Source organism: Macaca thibetana, chromosome 2 (assembly GCF_024542745.1).
Source record: "Macaca thibetana thibetana isolate TM-01 chromosome 2, ASM2454274v1, whole genome shotgun sequence".
Taxonomy (NCBI): domain Eukaryota; kingdom Metazoa; phylum Chordata; class Mammalia; order Primates; family Cercopithecidae; genus Macaca; species Macaca thibetana.
In genome coordinates this window covers 165,457,419-165,478,881 of record NC_065579.1, presented here as the reverse complement: position 1 = coordinate 165,478,881, position 21,463 = coordinate 165,457,419, and the positions used below count along the sequence as shown (strand labels likewise).

General features: G+C 37.8%; 1 protein-coding gene across 2 annotated transcripts in view; it reads right to left on the bottom strand.

The window, feature by feature from the left end:
• Positions 1–21,463, bottom strand: part of GUCA1C (guanylate cyclase activator 1C) — a 48,153-nt gene that overhangs the window by 2,840 nt on the left and 23,850 nt on the right. Inside the window, exons 2-3 of one of the 2 annotated variants that reach the window (XM_050778910.1) lie at positions 11,153–11,302; positions 6,561–6,688 (exon numbers count right to left, since the gene is read on the bottom strand). In XM_050778910.1, the coding sequence (XP_050634867.1) occupies positions 6,561–6,688; positions 11,153–11,302 (278 nt within the window). The remainder of the gene's footprint in view (positions 1–6,560; positions 6,689–11,152; positions 11,303–21,463) is intronic. The other variant, XM_050778909.1, reaches the window with a different exon arrangement.

Sequence of the window (21,463 nt, the reverse complement as noted above, 5' to 3'; positions counted from 1 at the left end):
AGCTCACTGCAAGCTCCGCCTCCCAGGTTCACACCATTCTCCTGCCTCAGCCTCCCCAGTAGCTGGGACTACAGGCGCCACCACCACGCCCCGCTAATTTTTTGTATTTTTAGTAGAGACGGGGTTTCACCGTGTTACCCAGGATGGTCTCGATCTCCTGACCTCGTGATCCGCCTGCCTTGCCCTCCCAAAGTGCTGGGATTAAAGGCATGAGCCACCACGCCCACCCAACATATTTCAATTTTTGTAGGACATTATTTGGAAACCTCATGATTTTATTTTTATAAGTTGAAATATATGTACTTGGAATCTACGTTGTTTACTGCTATTTGTTGTATTAGTGGGTGTGCTCTGTATGTCTGGGGACCCTGAAGGTCAGTATCACTGGTGCTCTTTCATCACTCACTACCAGTTTCAGGAGTTTCATTTGTAATAGAATAGCTACCCAGGAATATTTTACTTAGTCTTGTTTTTGCAATCCAGTTATCCTACTGATATTCCTAAATCATGCATTTCTTCCCATTTACATCTTAATCTTTTATAAAGAAAAATTCTCCTTCACCCCCCAAACCCCCACCAAAAAAAAAGCAGAATTTACTGCGCATGCCTACATTAGTATTTCTGGTCTAAACTGGATCCTTTCCCTACATCTTATACAAAAATTAGTTCAAGATGGATTAAAGACTTAAATGTTAGACCTAAACCATAAAAACCCTAGAAGAAAACCTAGCCAATACCATTCAGGACATAGGCATGGGCAAGGACTTCATGACTAAAACACCAAAAGCAATGGCAACAAAAGCCAAAATTGACAAATGGGATCTAATTAAACTAAAGAGCTTCTGCACAGCAAAAGAAACTACCATCAGAGTGAACAGGCAAGAATGAGAGAAAATTTTTACAATCTACCCATCTGACAAAGGGCTAATATCCAGAATCTACAAAGAACTCAAACAAATTAACAAGAAATAATCAAACAACCCCAACAAAAAGTGGGCAAAGGATATGAACAGACACTTCTCAAAAGAAGACATTTATGCAGCCAACAGACACATGAAAAAATGCTCAGCATCACTGGCCATCAGAGAAATGCAAATCAAAACTACAATGAGATACCATCTCACACCAGTTAGAATGGCGATCATTAAAAATCAGGAAACAACAGGTGCTGGAGAGGATGTGGAGAAATAGGAACACTTTTACACTGTTGGTGGGACTGTAAACTAGTTCAACCATTGTGGAAGACAGTGTGGCAATTCCTCAAGGGATCTAGAACCAGAAATACCATTTGACCCAGATATCCCATTCCTGGGTATATACCCAAAGGATTATAAATCATGCTGCTATAAAGACACATGCACATGTATGTTTATTGAGGCATTATTCACAATAGCAAAGACTTGGAACCAAACCAAATGTCCATCAATGATAGACCGGATTAAGAAAATGTGGCACATATACATAATGGAATACTATGCAGCCATAAAAAAGGATGAGTTCATGTACTTTGTAGGGACATGGATGAAGCTGGAAACCGTCATTCTGAGCAAGGACAGAACACCAAACACTGCATGTTCTCACCTATAGGTGGGAATTGAACGATGAGAATACTTGGACACAGTGCGGGTAACATCAGGCATCAGGGCCTGTCATGGGATGGGGGAAGGGGGGAGCGATAGCATTAGGAGACATACCTAATGGAAATGACGAGTTAACCGGTGTAGCACACCAACATGGCACATGTATACATGTGTAACAAACCTGCACGTTGTGCACATGTACCCTAGAACTTAAAGTATAATTAAAAAAAAGAAGAAGAAGAAGAAGAAGTCATCCTGATTTTAAAAGAAATCAGCCTGTGTAGAGGATTTTTTAAAATTTTAATTTCTTTTCATTATAACTTCATAAAACATTGAGCTGGGGCTGGAACCTTAGCAAAGATAGGGTGGGGAAGATTTGGGAGATGAGAATAACCAAATTTTCAAGGGAGGATGCTGGTGAAGATTTTGAATGACACAATATTGTGTTTATTAGCACGGTGGCACTAGAAGCATTTAGCGACATTTTACAGGAGAGCTTTTGCATGCAGTAGTTTCTTTTCCTTTACGTGGAAACTCAATTCCCTCTTATCTCCTGGTAATTCTCAGTTTCCCAGTTTGATTCAATGTGACCCTCATGGCTTTTCACAAAGTTCTAGTCTAAAGCACTGGTCTTTCTTTTTAGTTAATCAATAAAATTTCTTTATGTCCTGCCCTTGTTTTTTTTTTTTTTTTTTTTTTACCCAAAATATCTGCTCACTAATCACCCTTCTTGGCCAGGCATGGAGGCTCATGCCTGTAATCCCTGCAGTTTAGGGGACCGAGGCGGGAGGATCGCCTGGGGTCAGGAGACTGACACCAGCCTGACCAACATGGCGAAACCCTGTCTCTACTAAAAATACAAAAATTAGCCAGGCATGGTGGCGGGTGCCTGTAATCCCAGCTACTGGGGAGGCTGAAGCGGGAGAATCACTTGAACCCAGGAGGCGGAGGTTTCAGTGAGCCGAGTGGTGCCACTGCACTCCAGCCTGGTGACAGAGAGAGACTCTGTCTTAATAATAATAATAATAATAATCACCCTTTTCATTTCCTCTTTGGCCTCTTTTCACCTTCACCATTTGTTATTACGAGCCACTTAAGTCTCCCTTATCCCTGGGCCTTATCTGGCTCTATGTGAAACTTACTGAGGCACTTTCTGCACTTGATGTTGTGAACATCCATAAATCTCCCTAAATCATGTCAAGAATGATGCCTAACCAGAACATGGTAGAACATGGATTGCTGTTCTTCTGGTGGTAAAGCCTGCAGAATTCCACACTTAATCATTTTGCCTGACTTGTCTTGTCTCCTCTGTTTTCATTTTTCAATAATATTGAATGTTTAGCTTCAATTTTCTGCCTCTGTCTCTTCAAGCTCTTTCCTGATGCTTTTGTTCGTAATATAAAAATAAAACTAATTTGTTAAATTATAACAATAATATGTCCTCATGATTAAAAAAATTGAACAATACAGAAATGTAATGAAAAGAAAAAAATTTCCCTTTAACCTCTTTCTGGCACCTGGTCTGACTTCCCATAGGTAATTAACTCCTGCTAACTGATCAAGGTTTATATTTTATGAAGTTTTTAACATATGTGCATATATTTGTTAATTTTAAAAAAAAATTCTAGATACCTTTCTTCCTATAGATAGAATTGCATATTGTGCTTGTTTCTTGATTGAACCTTTTCTTTATTCCTTATATGACATCTTCTTAGCAGACGCTCTTTCATTTCATGGTTACTTATAGAGCACCTACTGTGTGCCAGCATAGGAAATATCAAAGTACACAAAACGGAAATGGTTCCTGCTTTCATGGACCTCATAGCTCTTCATCTTGTTATAAATCTAGCATTAATCCTGTACCTTTATTTTGCTTAACCTTCTAACTTTGATTTACTATTATAAGAATTATGCTTAGAATACTTCACAAAAGTTGTGTATTTTTCTGTCACAACAGATGTGATGTTGACCATTCTTCTGCAAACAATTTACAATCAAATTGGGATTTTCATATATGTACCTTTTTGTTGTATATTTGTGGGCTGTGATCATCTTTACTTCTGGTTTCAATATTCATAAGATTATCGGCACAGTGATGCGCTTGTTTTTTATTTTGAGAAATAAAAAATATATATACATATATATGTCAGTGTATAGTCAACAGCATTTTGGTATACTTAATTGAGCATCTCTGTTTCTATCAATACTGATGTTTTGATAAAAATGATAATGAACAATAAAAAATTATATTTGAGGTATACAGAGTTGAGCTTTTACAAATGCGGATAGACATTCTCCTCTGTGGTGCTAACTCCCCCTTTATTTGTAAATGAAGCACTTCATATTATTCTTCTCTGTCAAATACTGGCCAAATCCTTTTTCACTTCTGCAAATATCAACCTTTTATGTCTTCATTACTTTTTCTTCCTTGTCTTTGGTTACACTGGGCTGTCTCTGTCCACCAGCACATTTGTTAGCATCTTTTTCTTGATGTATGGAATGATCCAGCTGTCTCTTGATGAAACGATGTAACAGCTGTCAATAATTTCTTATACAAAAGCAAGTTCTAAGAGTTTTAGTTCTGTATATGCATTTGCTAAGAAATAGTGATTCATAGTTACTCCGAAGTGTATATGGGTGTGGATGTGTGTATAATTTTTTTAATTAAAATACAAGTTTTTGGGGCTGGGCATGGTGGCTCACACCTGTAATCCCAGCACTTTGGGAGGCTGAGGCGGGTGGATCACAAGGTCAGGAGTTCGAGATCAGCCTGGCCAATATGGTGAAACCCCGTCCCTACTGAAAGTACAAAAATTAGCTGGGCATGGTGGCAGGCGCCTATAGTCCCAGCTACTTGTAGGAGGCTGAGGCAGAAGAATTGCTTGAACCCAAGAGGCCAAGGTTGCAGTGAGCTGAGATCACACCACTGCACTCCAGCCTGGGCAACAGAGCTAGGATATTATTTTAGGATAATATATTATCCTAATAATAATAATAATAATAATAATAATAATTTTTATGAGAGGAAACAATTAGTATATTTAGTTTTATAAACTATTCTGGAAACCATAATTCATCCCCTTTTTCCTGTCATTGACTTATTCTTGTAGGTCAAAGAGCCCATCTCTCTAACTTCAGGTGACCTCAGCTATTGCCCAGGTACAATTTCTCTTTTCTGAATTCACATCTCTTTTAACCCAGCCCTTTCTATTTCAAGTTCCTTTCTAATCACAGTCCCCATTTTATTGATTCATTATACTTTGCCCTTGGGGAATCTTCTTGGATAGTAAACAAAAAGTCTTGAATTATATTCACATTTTCTGGAATACATTATCTGTGTCCTCAAACTAATAGAATCTTAGTTTTTTCCTGAGAATACCAAAATCTTCGTACTTCTCCGAGGAAGGTCACTTTCCTATTCCCCTCACTCCTAGCACTAGAAGCAGTGTTCATGGATATTATCAAACATTCTTGACCTGCCCTTTTGAAAGTCACTGTCTAAACCAAGTCTTAAAACTGTGATGTCCCATCTACTTCCAGAGTACTCATTCTTCTACATCAATGCTTTCAGCCCCAGGCTGAAATGGATTATTTACTCTACTCCAATCCCTGCCATCCTGCAGCACCTCTAAGATTAAAAACAAAGTGAAACAGAATGAAATCTACAGCATTTCTCCAGTTTGATGACCACCATTTTCAGTTGCATATTCCAAATAAAGTCTTCATTGTCCTCACCAGACCCTCCACTCTCCATTTCTCTGGTCCTTTCCTAGCTGCACTTAGCCACCTTATCTACTCTGGGTAGTCTGACTCTGTTTCTTACAAGCTTTCACATGTACTGGCATGTTTCATTATTTGATGTCGCATACTAGTAAGTGAGCATACTGAATTGAGATTCGGGAGAGGCAGATCTAGACCGAGGTCCTTAAGAGAAGATTGATGCAACTGATGCATCTTCAAATTGCTTTCTTGAGCAGTATACTCTTGTCCTGTCATTTGGCTTGTTCGCAGCAGTGGCTGCATTTGAGCTTCCTCCTGGCCTCACCATCCCATCCTGCCACGCTGAGCTGCCACATTTTACTAGAACAACCTGCCACGCTCAACATGGGAACATGCGTCTCTACTGCCCTCTCGTGTCCACCAGAAGAAGTGACGCATGATGGGCAGGTCGATGCCTTTGGAAGGAGTTTTGAAATGATGACAACTGTGACTGGCATGCCAATGCCTCTTTTCCATTTTTTTAAACGTTTTACTGATATCTTATATTTTTAACAATGTCAAATTTTCTGTTTTTCAAAGACCGTTCCTAGATCTTCTGCCTCAATCTCAAGTCATTATGTTCACCTACCTGTTTGCTGATATCAAAGCCATATGGTAGAAGCACTCATTTCTCTTGGGCTGTCTGTGTCTTCCCTCTTCACTCCTACCTTTGAAGAAGAAAGGCACCTCCTCTGAGCTAAAAAGGAACCCAGATTACAGAGTAGAAAGAGCAGATGGAGAAATAATCAGAAAGAGCAGAAATGTAGATAGAAAAGGTAGAAAAAGCAGAAATGGAGGCAAGTGTGGACTCCTCCAGAAATGTTTAGTCCAAAGGAAGAAAAAAGTCTGACAGTAGAAGAAGATAAAACAATTGAAGGAAAGTTTTCCACAGTAGGGAAAACTTGAGTTTATTTATATGCTGATGGAAAACCTCCAGTGGAGAGGAACTGATTAATAGAATGTGTCTCAGAGCAAACAGCAGAAGGTACTTCATCCTATACTCTTCCGATTTATTTCCTCGTCTCACCTTTACTCTTTACATATCCCAACGTGTCAAGCATCACACATTGGAAATAAATATAGTCAATAAATATTTACTCAGTTGAATCATACTGAGAACATTGGATTGGTCCAGTTATGAAGCCCAAGTCACAACTAGGGTTCTCTTGCATGGTTCCTGCTTTTGTCTAAATGACACTCCCCACTACCACCATCTCCTACTTTGTAAGAAAAGTGATCCAGAAGAGAGTTGCTCCATTACCATCATTGTTTATATCGATCTTACGGAACACCAAGTTGGTGAATTCTTCAGGACTCAGGGTTTGCTGGCCATTGAGGGCTTGTACCGCCTGCAAAAAGACATTAAATCAAAGAGGTCAACTTTTCTGGAAGCAAATACATTTTGCAACATTTCTGCTCCAATGTGACAGAATTTGGGGATGTGTTAATGTCAGTTGCTATCCAACCTGTACCAGTTGTTAAAAGTAAATAAAAAGAAAAGATTGTATGTCAGTTCTGTGTAATGAGACTTGGAAATTAAATGAACTAAATAAAGACTGAAATCCTATTTTATACAGTATAAAGGGATCCATTCAACATATTAGATCACAACAGATGCAATGAGCCCATTGGAGAAAATATTGTAGTGGTCATGGTCCTAAGAATTCCAGACCCAGAAAACAGACATCGCTCTCAATTTCAGACAGGTTCATTTGGGTCTTATGGATGAAAGTAAAAGGATGACCACAATGCTGTAAGAGTCTCAAGCTTCCTCTCTGGCTTCCACCGCTGGCACCCCTGGTTCTTTGTGCCTTTTTGTAGAATGATTGACTGGGGAGACAGATATATACGGCTTCGAAGGGCGCTGAATTTCTCCCACATTCTGCCAGAGACCAGGGGGCAAATGACATTTCCAGCCTTGCTAGAGGAAAGACATAGCTAACCTCCCCTAACCCCAAGGTGATTAAATTAAATGACCCAGACTTGATATAGAACTTCATAATAAAATGAAAGACGATTATTCATTTGGGAATTTGAACATAACTCTCTTGATTGAACATGAAGGAATCTTTAGAAAAACTTCTAGCAATGTATTTCAATTAGAGGACACAATCATAAATATGGCTCTCTCTCTCTTGCTGCTTCCCAAGCATTACCAACGTTAAGTCCAGGATTAATCATAATAAATGGTAGTAAAACACCAGTCTTGGCTTTAGCAAGTTTAGGTCTCATGGATCTCATGGTTAAATATAGGACAATATTTAAAGTAATTGCTATATACATATAGCATCACATTGAAGAAAATTTTAAGGATTTCTCAGTGTTTGGTCAGAGGCTTCAAAAGCCTAGAAAATTTGGCCAGGTATCAAGTATCCCCACGTTCTGAAGTGATATTAGACCACATAAAGAGTCATAGCAAAAAATTGTGAGATCTTAGTTTGTTCATCACCAATCTTCAGGTCATATAAGTGCAAGTGAAATATGGAAAGTGGAGGAGCACTGAGGGGATATTTTTGGAGGGAATCGTCAGCTTGCTCTGTTTTCCTTCCTTTTTTATTAGAAGCAGCAGGATCAGGGGATAGGAAAGAAGCTTTTTTTCCTCCTTCTTTCCTTCCTCATTTACTACATTCATTCTTCCTTCCCCAGTTTCCTAACGGCAGTATCTGAGCACTCCCTGTGTGGGAGCAGGAGGACGCAGGAGAGAAAGGGAAGCAGGAGAGTTCTCACGTGGCAAGTACTGTCCTGGTTAGCTCATTTCAGTGCTCCCTGGCCTGGCAGGTGTAGACGCTCTCTCCTGCAATTCTGTAGGCATGAATCATGCATCTTGATTCCAGCTGGTCCCTTTCCTGCTTAGAATTTCTTAAAATCTGCGGCCGGGTGCGGTGGCTCATGCCTGTAATCCCAATACTTTGGGAGGTTGAGGTGGGCGGATCACGAGGTCAGGAGTTCATAGACCAGCCTGGCCAATATGGTGAAACCCCATCTCTACTAAAAATACAAAAATTAGCCAGGCATGGTGGCGGGTGCCTGTAATCCCAGCTACTCAGGAGACTGAGGCAGGAGAATTGCTTGAACGGAGGTTGCAGTGAGCCGAGATCATACCATTGCACTCCAGCCTGGGTAACAGAGAGAGACTCTGTCTCAAGAAAAAAAAAAAAAAGAAAAAAAAAGAGTTTCTTAAAATCTGCACAATTGCCATTTTTAGACTAGGCAATTCTTTCTTGTTCAGGCCTGTCCTGTGCATTGTTGAATACTTAGCAGCCTCCTTGGTCTCTAAGCAATAGATGGCAACAGCACTACGCATTCTCTATTCTCCAACTCACCAAAATGTCTCCAGACAATGTGCAATGTCCCCTGAATAGAGATTCTCCTGGTTGAGAACAAGTGCTCTAGGTCTACCTGCAGCTTTGAGTTTTCTTCACATCTTCCAGTGGCCCTGCAGGATAAGATCTAACACAGATCTATGCCAGCTTCCTCTCACAGTGTTCCATACCTGATCTATAGAAAACACCCTAGCATACTTTGTCCCAACAAATTCTATGCAGGCAGATACTTCCAAAGTGTGCACTCTTGCTGCCGCTGTTTGCTTCTTTAGGCTTCTCACTCACGACTCAAACACTCACTGTTGTGATCCTCAAATTGCAGGATACAACCACAGTTCAGTGGTTTACTAACATACTCGTGTTATTGACCTGGGGGGGTCCTACTAAATAAATTTTCCTCAAAAATCCTTAAAAACCTTTCTCTGGACTGTTTTATACCCTTGAAGTGAGATTAAGCTGTAGCTATCTCCGTTGTAGATACTGCCTATATTCTGGTACTTCCTTGCAATCTCTTAATGCCTGGGCTGAATTCCATTTTAGCGTCTGTATTATATGTAGAGAGAACTTAGATTGTACACTTTTTATTTACCTTGCTGATTTTTTTCACTTGTCTGTTGTATAGAAAGTATGTTCCTAGGCTACCAATTTCTTAATAAGTATATATTCCATTGCACTAATTTATTTAAACATTTTCCTCTTTTAGTTTTTTAGAATTTTTTGCTATCTTAAGAGATTCTGTGATGTAAATCATAGAACTTTCATCTCTAATAATTGTTTTTCCTAACTCAAAATAAGTAATGCTAACTCTAAAATGAAGATCAGCTTTCAGCCTCTCGACGCAGGCTACCACATTTCCCGGAACGTTTTATCCACTTACACTCTCTCCACAGTGTGTAAGACGCCTTCCTTACCACGCTCTTACCAGAATTTGCATTATTGTTTTTAGTACTGATTAATATAGAGACAAATGGTATCTAATTATTAAATTTCTGTTCTGTGCTTTTATTATTTCAATTTTCCTATGTTCTTTTTTTTCCTTTCTAAGCACTTTGAGGGAAAATTCAATTTGCGACTTACTACTTCTCTTTCCTTGGCTCACTAACTGAAGTTATACATTTTAACTAATAAAAATCTACAGCACATTTCCCCATAAGTTATAGACAAAATTATGTTTATCCTTGTTATTCCTAATTCTTTTCAGAATCTGATGACTCTCTCCTTCACCCAAAAAAAGCATAACATACAGGCAAAATTTTTTGTCCTTAAGTTTAAAGGCTAAAATGACTCCTGAAGGCCATTGATTCTTAGATCCCAGACTAAAAACCCTTGTTTCGAGAAATGCTTTGGTGGCATCCTAAGATCTATATGCTGTATTTACATTTTCATTGTTTTTAGAAGAAGCCCAGTATTTAAAAGAACATTTTAAAATTTACATGGAGTTGGGTATTCTCTGTAGAATATTTGGTATCTAATTTTGTGTTGCAATATATAAGGTATAGGCAGAATTTCTAAATTGTTCGCTTGCCAAGTGAATCCTAGCACATTTTTTGTGTGAATGATCTATGTGAAATTAAAATATTAGCAATATTGGTATTATCCTACCCTTGAACTCTTTCCATATGTTGGTTAACTCTACATTTGCTTATTTAGCTTTCCATTTTTATCTGCTTTGAACATTTGTTGAGAAGTTTAATTATAAATGTAGTTCTACTCACTTATTTTTCTGGCATTTTTGCTAATATTTCTACTATGTATTTTATTTGTAACTCAGCTCCTTCATCTATGAAACAAAGAATTTGGACCAGATCATTTCTAAGACATCTAATTCTAATGCTCTTTGAGTCTGTGTTACAAATTCAATGTCTTGGATTCATAATATTAATTTTACCTCTTATCTTCATTTAGGTATAGTGTCCCACTTAACCAGTTTTTACTCTGGGCTCTTTACTGTTTCATAGCATGATAATAACTATCTCCTACTCCATTGGGGTGATGGTATAGGGGCTTAGAAAGGCACTTATTGAACTTTAGATGTGGAAAAGATCTGAGATCCCTGAACCAACTATTAGAAATACTTCAGTATAGCTCCCAGAAAGATCAGTCCTCACATACCTTCATTCTTAGTCCATGTCTCTTGTTAAACATATATAAACCATCTCATAGTTTAGCTATTCCTCACCAGGCATTCTGCACTGAGGCAGAGAAAAAGATAAGTTGTTTTACACTATCATATTTGTTTCATTTTTTCATTGCAATGCTCTGTTAATTTTGTGAATGCCAGGGTGGATTGCACCAAGAAGGAAAAGCTGATTTGCTGCTGTTGCCCATTCAGTAATCAATAGGTTAAGTAAAGCTTACATTACTTCAGCAATTCAAAATGTATATCCCAAAAACAGCCAACCCCATAGACGGCTGTTACCTACTCCATAGGAAGGGAAAGTGGGTTAACTGTATAGTGGCCTGAAAAGGATACTTTACTGCTTCACTTACCACGAACATGTCCAGTAGTTCATTTTTGTCAATAGAACCATTTCCATCAACATCATACAGCTTAAAATACCATTTTAATTTTTGCTCCATTTTTTCTTGCACGATTAGATTTACAGCAGCAATAAACTCCAAAAAGTCAATAAATCCATCCTATGGAAATTAAGGTGAAAAGAAAAATAAATATTTAAGAAGAATAATTGTTTTTTATTTGAGAAGTCAGCATTCATGAACAGGGCCTTTAGTATAACTTAAATCAATCCAAAAGATTTCAGCATAAAACTTTTCCCTAGTGTTTCATTTAAAAAAAGTTTACAGACACAAGTGACTTTAATTTTACAATTAAGTGCCTTAAGTAAATAGGCATTATTTTTTAGTGTAGTTTTAGGCTCACAGCAAAATTGAATGGAAGGTACAGAGGTTTCCTATATACTCCCTGTCCCCACACATGCCTAGTCTCCTCCGTCGTCAGTGTCTCCCATCAGAATGGTACATTTGTTATAATTGCTGAACCTACACTGACACATCATCATCACCCAAAGTCCATAGTTTACATTAGTGTCCAATCTTTGTACTTTACATTCTGCAAGTCTAGATATATAATGCCATGTACCCACCATTATAGTATTGCATAGAGTAGTTTTGCTATCCTAAAATTCCTCTGCATTGTGCCTATTTAGTCTTCCCTAACTCCTGACAACCATTAATCTTTTTACAGTCTCCATAGCTTTACCTTTCTAGAAAGTTATATGGTTAAAATTATATAGTGTGTAGTATATGGTACGTAGTTTTTTCAGATTGGCTTCCTTCACTTAGTAATATGCATTTAAATTTCCTCCTTGTCTTTCCAGGGTTTGATAGCTCATTTCTTTTCAGCACTAAATAATACTCCATTGTCTGGATGTACTTCAGTTTATTTATCCATTCACTTCCTGCAGGACATTTTGGTTGCTTCCAGATTTTGGCAATTATAAATAAAGTTGCTATAAATATCTATGTGCAGATTTCTTGTGGACTTAAGTTTTTAACCCCTTTGGACAAATACCAGGGGATTTGGATGATATGTAAGAGTATGTTTAGTTTTTAAGAAACTGCCAAACTATCTTTCAAAGTAGTTGAACCATTTTACATTTCTACCAGCACTGAATGAGAGTTCCTGTCGCTCCACATCCTCACTGGCATTTGGTGTTTTTAGTGTTCTGGATTTTGGCCATTCTAATAGGTGCGCAGCGGTATCTCCTTGTTTTAACTTGCAATTCCCTAATAATATATGATGTTGAACATCTTTTTATGTGCTTGTTTACCACCTGTATTTCTTCTTTGGTGAAATATTTGGCCTATTTCTTAATCAGATTGTTTTCCTTTTTTCAATTTTTGTAAAATTTCAATAGGTTTTTGGGAATCGGGGGCATTTGGTTACATGAATACATTTTTTAGTGGTGATTTCTGAGATTTTGGTGCACCCATCACCTGAGCAGTGAACACTGTAGCCAAGGTGTAGTCTTTTATCCCTCGCCACCCTCTACCCTTTCCCCAAAGTCCAGTGTATCATTCCTATGCCTTTGCATCCTCATAGCTCAGCTCCCACATATGAGTGAGAACAGACATTGTTTGGTTTTTCCATTTCTGAGTTACTTCACTTAGAATAATAGTCTCTACTTTTATCCAGGTTGCTGTGAATGCCATTATTTCATTCCTTTTTATGTCTCAGTAGTATTCCATGGTGTATATACACACACACACACACACACACACACACACACACACATATGGATAATTGTCTTTATCCACTCATTGATTGATGGGCATTTGGGCTGGTTCCATATTTTTGCATTTGCAAATTGTGCTGCCATACACACGCATGTGCAAGTATCTTTTTCATATAATGACTTCTTTTTCTCTGAATAGATACCTAGTAGTAGGATTGCTGGATCAAACAGTAGGTCTACGTTTAGTTTTAAGGAATCTCCACGCTGTTTCACATAGTAGTTGCTAGTTTACATTCCCACCAGCAGTATAAAAGTGTTCCCTTTTCTCTGTATCCATACCAACATTTGTTGTTTTTTTGATTATGGCCATTCTTGCAGGAGTGAGGTGACATTGCATTGTGGTTTTGATTTACATTTCCCTGATAATTAGTGATGTTAAGCATTTTTCCATATGTTTGTTGGCCATGTGTATATCTTCTTTTGAGAATTGTCTATTCATGTCCTTAGCCCACTTTTTTATTATTATTATACTTTAAGTTCTGAGATACATGTGCAGAACATGCAGGTTTGTTACACAGGTATACACATGCCATGGTGGTTTGCTGCACCCATCAATCCGTCACCTACATTAGGTATTTCTCCTAATGCTATTCCTCCCCTAGCTCCCTACCCCCCGACAGGCCTCTCCCTGTGTCCATGTGTTCTCATTGTTCAACTCCCACTTATGAGTGAGAACATGAGGTGTTTGGTTTTCTGTTCCTGTGTTAGTTTGAGGAGAATGATGGTTTCCAGCGTCATCCATGCCCCTGCAAAGGACATGAACTCATTCTTTTTTATTAACCCACTTTTTGATAGGTTTGTTTGGTTTTTTCTTGCTGATTTGTTTGAGTTCTTTGTAGATTCTCGCAATTAGTCCTTTGTCGAATGTACAGATTGTGAGATTTTCTCCCACTCTGTGGGTTGTCTGTAAACTCTGCTGATTATTTCTTTTGCTGTGCAGAAGCTTTTTAGTTTGAGTCCTATGTATTTATTTTTGTTTTTCTTGCATTTGCTTTTGGGTTCTTAATCATGAAGTCTTTGCCTAAGCCAATATCTAGAAGGGTTTTTCTGGTGTTATCGTCTAGAATCTTTATGGTTTTGGGTCTTTAAGTCTTTGATCCATCTTGAGTTGATTTTTGTATAAGGTGAGAGACAAGGATCCAGATTTATTCTTCTACATGTGGCTTGCCAATTATCCCTGCACCATTTGTTGAATAGGGTGTCCTTTCCCCACTTTATGCTTTTGTTTACTTTTTCAAAGATCAGTTGGCTGTAAGTATTTGGCTTTATTTCTGGGTTCTCTATTCTGTTCTATTTGTCTATGTGCCTATTTTTATACCAGTGCCATGCTGTTTGGTTGACTATGGCCTTATAGTATAATTTGAAGTTGGGTAATATGATGTCTCTAGATTTGTTCTTTCTGCTTAGTCTTGATTTAGCTATGCAGGCTTTTTTTTTTTTTTTTTTGGTTCCATATGAATTTTAGAATTTTTTTTCTAGTTCTGTGAAAAATGTTGGTGGTATTTTGATGGGAGTTGCATTTAATTTGAAGATTGTTTTTGGTTCTATGGTAATTTTCACAATATTGATTCTACTCATCCATGAGCGTGGGATGTGTTTTTGTTTGTTTGTGTCATCTATGATTTCTTGCAGCAGTGTTTTGCAGTTTTCCTTGTAGAGGTCTTTCGACTCCTTGGTTAGGTATATTCCTAAGTATTTAACTTTTTTGCCGCTATTGTGAAAGGGGTTGAGTTCTTAACTTGATTCTCAGCTTGATCGCTGTCGGTGTATAGAAGAGCTACTGGTTTGTATACATTAATTTTGTATCCTTAACTTTTGCTGAATTCATTTGTCAGTTCTAGGAGCTTTTTGGAGGAATCTTTAGAGTTTTCTATGTATATGATCACATCATCAGCAAACAGCAACAATTTGACTTCCTCTTTACTGATTTGGATTCCCTTTTTTTCTTTCTCTTGTCTTATTGCTCTGGGTAGGACTTCCAGTACTAAGTTGAACAGAAGTGGTGAAAGTGGGCATCTTGTCTTGTTCTCAAGGGAAATGCTTTCAACTTTTACCCATTCAGTATGATGTTGGTTGTGGGTTTGTCACAGATTACTTTTCTTACCTTAAGGTATGTCCCTTCTATGCCGATTTTGCTGACGATTTTAATCATAAAGGGATGCTAGATTTTGTCAAATGCTTTTTCTGTGTCTACTGACATGATCATGTGATTTTTGTTTTTAATTCTGTTTATGTGGTGTATTACATTTATTAACTTATGTATATTAAACCATCCCTGCATCCCTAATATAAAACCCACTTGATCTTGGTGGATTTTTTTTTTGATACGCTGTTGGATTCGGTTTGCTAGTATTTTATTGAGGGTTTTTGCATCTTTGTTCATCCAGGTTATTGGTCTGTCATTTTCTTTTTTTTGTTATGTCCTTCCTGGTTTTGGTATTAGAGTGATACCGGCTTAATAGAAGGATTGAGGGAGAATTCCCTCTTTCTCTAGCTTTTGGAATAGTGTCAATAGGATTCGTACCAATTCTTTTTTGACTGTCTAATATAATTCCGCTGTGAATCCTGGACTTTTTTGTTGGCAATTTTTTTGTTACCATTTCAATCTTGCTGCTTGTTATTGGTCTGTTCATAGATTCAATCTCTTTCTGATTTAATCTAGGAGATTTGTGTATTTCCAGGAATGTATCCATCTCCTCTAGGTTTTCTGTTTTATGCACATAAAGGTGTTCATAGTAGCCTTGAATGATCTTTTGTATTTCTGTGGTATCGGTTGTAACATCTCCTGTTTCATTTCTAATTGAGCTTATTTGGATATTCTCTCTTCTTTTCTTGGTTAATCTAGTTAATGGCCTGTCAGTTTTATTTATCTTTTCAAAGAACCAGCTTTATGTTTCATTTATCTTTTGTATTTCTTTTTTTTTTTCAATTTCATTTAGTTCTGCTCTGATCTTCATTATTTATTTTCTTCTGCTGGGTTTAGGTTTAGATTATTCATGTTTATGCAGTTCTGTGAGGTGAGACCTTATTTGTGCTCTTTCAGACTTTTGATGTAGGCATTTAATGTTATAAACTTTCCTCTTAGGACCACTTTTGCTGTATCACAGAGGTTTTGATAGGTTGTGTCACTATTATCATTCAGTTCAAGGAATTTTTAAAATTTCCATCTTAATCTCATTGTTGACCCAACGATCATTCTGAAGCAGGTTATTTAATTTCCTTGTATTTGCATGGTTTTGAGGGTTCCTTTTGGAGTTGATTTGCAATTTTCTTCCACTGCAGTCTGAGAGAGTACTTGAAATAATTTAAATTTTCTCAAATTTACTGAGACTTGTTTTGTGGCCTAACATATGGTCTATCTTGGTGAATGTTCCATCTGCTGATGAATAGAACGTACATTCTGCAGGTGTTGGGTAGAATGCTCTGTAAATATGTGTTAAGTCCATTTGTTCTAGGGCATAGTTTAAGTCCATTGTTTCTTTATTGACTTTCTGTGTTAATGACCTGTGTAGTGGTATCAGTGGAGTATTAAAGTCCTCCACTATTATTGTATTGTCATCTATTTCATTTCTTAGGTCTAGTAATAATTGTTTATAAATTTGGGAGCTCCAGGCCAGGCATGGTGGCTCATGCCTGTAATCCCAGCACTTTGGGAGGCCGAGGCAGGTGGATGACCTGAGATCAAGAGTTCGAGACCAGACTGACCAATATGGTGAAACCCCGTCTCCACTAAAAATTCAAAAATTAGCCAGACATGGTGGCAGATGCCTGTAATCCCAGCTACATGGGAGGCTGAGGCAGGAGAATCATTTGAACCCAGGAGGCAGATGTTGCAGTGAGCTGAGATTGTGCCATTGCTCCCCAGCCTAGGTGATAGAGCAAGACTCCATCTGAAAAAAAAAATTGGGGAACTCCAGTGTTAGGTGAATATATATTTAGAATTCTGATATTTTCCTGTTGGACTAGTCCATTTATTACTATATAATGTTCCCCCTTTATCTTTTTTAACTGCTGTTACTTTAAAGTTTGTTTTGTCTGATATAAGAACAGCTCCTCCTGCTCGCTTTTGGTGTCCATTTGCATGTAATGTCTTTTTCCACCCCCTTACCTTAAGTTTATGTGAATCCTTATTTGTTAGGTGAGTCTCTTGAAGGCAGCAGATAGTCGGTTGGTTAAGTTCTATTTATTCTGCCATTCTGTATCTTTTAAGTGGAGCTTTAGGCCATTTATTTTCAATGTTAGTATTCAGATGTGAGGTATTATTATATTGATTATGCTCTTTGTTGCCTGAAGCTCTGTTCTTTTTTGAGATGGAGTATCACTCCGTCCCCCAGGCTGGAGTGCAGGGGCGTAATCTTGGCTTACTGCAAGCTCTGCCTCCCAGGTTCACACCATTCTCCTGCCTCAGCCTCCAAGTAGCTGGGACTACAGGCACCTGCCACCATGCCTGGCTACTTTTTTGTATGGTTAGTAGAGATGAGCTTTCACCATGTTAGCCAGGATGGTCTCAATCTCCTGACCTCGTGATCTGCCCTCCTCAGCCTCCCAAAGTGCTGGGATTACAGGCATGAGCCACTACGCCCTGCCTGTGTTTTTTGTTTTTTTCTGTTCATTGTGTTATTGTTATATAGATCCTGTGAGATTTATGCCTTAAGGAGGTTCTATTTTGGTTTATTTTGAGGATTTGTTTTAAGATTTAGAGCTCCTTTTAGCAGTTCTTGTGGTGCTGGCTTGGTACTGGAGAATTCTCTCAGCATTTGTTTGTCTGTAAATGACTGTATCTTTCCTTCATTTATGAAGCTCGGTTTCACTAGATACAAAATTCTTGGCTGATAATTGCTTTGTTTAAGGAGGCTAAAAATATGACCCCAATCCCTTCTAGCTTGCAGGGTTTCTGCTGAGAAATCTGCTGTTAATCTGATAGGTTTTCCTTTGTAGGTTATGATGCTTTTGCCTCACAGCTCTTAAGATTCTTTCATTTGTCTTGACTTTAGATAAGCTGACGACTATGTGCCTAGGCAATGATCTTTTTGCGATGAATTTCCCAGGTGATCTCTGAGCCTCTTGTATTTGGATATCCAAATCTCTAGCAAGGCTGAGGAAGTTTTACTTTACTATTCCCTCAAATATGTTTTCTAAACTTTTAGACTTCTATTCTTCCTCAGGAACCCAATTATTCTTAGGTTTGGACATTTAACATAGTCCCAAACTTCTTGGAGGTTCTTTTTTTTTAACTTTTTTTTTTTTTTTTGTCTTTGATAGATTGGGTTAATTCAAAAGCCTTGTCTTTGAGCTCTAAAGTTCTTTCTTCTGCTTATTTGATTCTATTGCTGAGACTTTCTAGTGTATTTGGCATTTCTCTAATTGGGTCCTTGATTTCCAGAAGTTGTGATTGTTTTTATTTATGCAATCTATTTCACTGAATAATTTTCCTTTTCCTTTCATATCCTATACCTTTAAGTTAGTCTTCACCTTCCTGGTGCTTCCTTGATTAGCTTAATAATTGACCTTTTGAATTCTATTTTGCAGTTCAGAGGTTTTGTCTTATTTTGAATCCATTGCTGGTGAGCTGGTATGATCTTGGAGTCTTGTTTTATCATACTATCAGAATTGTTTTTCTCGTTTCTTCTCATTTGGGTAGACTATATCCAAGGGAAGATCTGAGATTCAAGAGCTGCTGTTCAGAATTCTTTTGTCCCATGGGATGCTCCATTGATGTGGTGTTCTCCCCCTTACCCTAGGAATGGAGCTTCCTGAGAGCCAAACTGTAGTGATTGTTTTTGCTCTTCTGGGTCCAGCGACCTAGTGGAGCTACTGGGCTCCGGGCTGGTACTGGGGATTATCTGCAAAGAGTCTTGTTATCTGTCTTCAGGCCTTGCAGTCAAGGATACCAGCACAGATTTTCAGCATCTCAGGGAGCCTACAGCAGTGATCTAGTTCCTTCAAAGGGTCTGTGGATTATCTCAGCTTTCCTGCTATGTACCTGTGGTAGTTCTTGGAGCAAAAGTCCATGATGTGAGTCTCCACACGCTGCTCCATCCATCCGAGCAGGAGCTGCAAGCTAGTCCTGCCCCTCTCCACCATCTTAATCCAGATTGTCTTCTTATTGTTGAGTTTTAGGAGTTCTTTTTGTATTCTGGATAATAGTCGTTCATCAGCTATGTTTTTTGCAAATATTTTCTCCCAGTTGGTGGCTTGTCTTTTTATTTTTTGACAATGTCTTTTGCAGAGCAGAAGTTTTTAATTTTGATAAACTCCAGCTTATTATTTTTCATGAATTATGCCTTTATCATTGTATCGAAAACATCATTACCAAACCCAAGGTCAGCTAGATTTTCTCTTAAGTTATCTTTTAGGAGTTTTAGAGTTTTGCATTTTATATTTAGGTCTCTGATTCATTTTGAATAAATTTTTGTGAAAGGTGTAAGGTCTTTGTCTGGATGCTTTTCTTTGCACATGGATGTTTCATTGTTTCAGCACCATTTGTTGAAAAGACTGTCTTTTCTCCACTGTATTGCCTTTGTTTCTTTGTCAAGGATTAGTTGACTAGACATATGTTCGTCTATTTCTGGCCCTCTATTCCCTCATATTGATTGATGTATCTGTTCTTTCAGAAATACCACACTGTCTCAATTACTATACTTTTACAGTAAGTCTTAAAGTCAGGTAGTTTCAGTACCCCAAATTATTTGTTCTCCTTCAATATTATATTGGCGATTCTGGGTCTTTTGCCTCTCCATATAAACATTAGAATCAATTTGTCAATATTTACAAAGTAACTTGCTAGGAGTTTGATTTGAATTTCATTGAATCTACAGATCAATTTGGGAAGAAGTAACACCTTGACAACACTGAGTCTCCCTTTACATGAATATAGAATCTCTCTCCTTGCTGGGCGCGGTGGCTCACGCCTGTAATCCCAGCATTTTGTGAGACTGAGGCGGGCGGATCACCTGAAGTCAGGAGTTCAAGACCAGCCTGGCTAACATGGTAAAGCCCCATCTCTACTAAAAATAGAAAAAATTAGCTGGGCGTGGTGGTGGGCGCCTGTAATCCCAGCTACTTGGGAGGCTGAGGCAGGAGAATCACTTGAACCCGGGAGGCAGAGGTTCCGCTGCACTCCAGCCTGGGCAACAGAAGCGAAACTCTGTCTCAAAAAAAAAAAAAGAATCTCTCTCCTTTTATTTAGTTCTTTGATTTCTTTTATCAGAGTTTTGTAGTTTTCCTCATGTAGATTTTGTACATATTTTGTCAGATTTATACCTAATAATTTCATTTGAGGGTGCCAATGTAAATGGTAATATGTTAACTCCACTTATTTATTGCTGGTATATAGGAAAGTGATGACTGATGACTTTCGTATAAAAAAACTTTGTGTCTGAAACCTTGCTAAAATCTCTTATTAGTTCTAGGAGATTTTTTTCTGCCAATTCTTTTGAGTTTTCCAAAGTTGAGTATCATGTTATTCGCAAAGACAGTTTTATTTTCTCCTTCCCAAACAGTTTAAATTTTATATCCTTTTCTTGTCTTAATGCAGTAGCTAGGACTTCCAGTAAAACGTTGAAAATCAGTGATGAGAGGTGACATCCTTGCCTTGTTTCTGATCTTAGTGGGAAAGCTCTTAGTTTCTTACCAGTAAGTATAAGGCTTACTGTCAGGTTTTTGTAGATACTCTTTATCAAGTTGAGATTAACTACCTTTTTAGAGAAAATGTTTACTTCTTATGCCAAAGAAACATAAAATTCCTCACCACTGAACTTTTTCAATGTCTTTCTTCTTCTGAATTTCTTCAGATTTTGTCCTCTTCTGAAGACCAAGTACCAATTTTTAATAGAAGGAAAACATATCAAGCAGACAAATTTTATATTCCTTTTAATAGGAACTGGTTGATATTTTTGGGCTGCTAAATTGCAGGTTAGGATTTAAGTGCATAGTTTTAGGTATGAATCAAAATTAATGAGGCTCTTTTTCTATAAAGATTTTGTCCTATTCATCAATCTTGGAGAAGATTATTTAAGGACTGCAAGTTTAGGTGGTGTGCCTTATCCTGTTTTTAATTGGTAAAACATTTTCAGTTGAAACAGAAACAATCTGTGTCACTCTTTAGAATCATATGCTTCAAACCTGGCATATGTAAATGTTCAACTGTCTAAGGAAAGGTGGCCAGCTCTAGGGAGGCACGTGACTCATTCTTCGCTATTTTCCCGTGTGAGTTCTGATGCTGACGGTGGCATATCCAGCACAAGAACACGTGCTGCAGGCTGTAGTCTTTTTGGAGTATTTGTGATGCCAGGGTCTGTTTACAAAACTGGGATGTGACAAAAAGTAAACCACTGCTTCCCGGAAATAAAGAGATTTAGATTTATCAGTCTGTAAAGCGTTATGTGTTTGCCTGCATCTTAAGCTTTTGTGAATAGTTTCACGAAGTCTATAAAAAGAGCTAAAGGTTTTTAAAAATAAGATTACCACAATATTTCAGACGTTGGAAGCTAATGTGGTAATCACTATAGCATTGTTTTCTAAATTTATTACACTTTTATTTTCT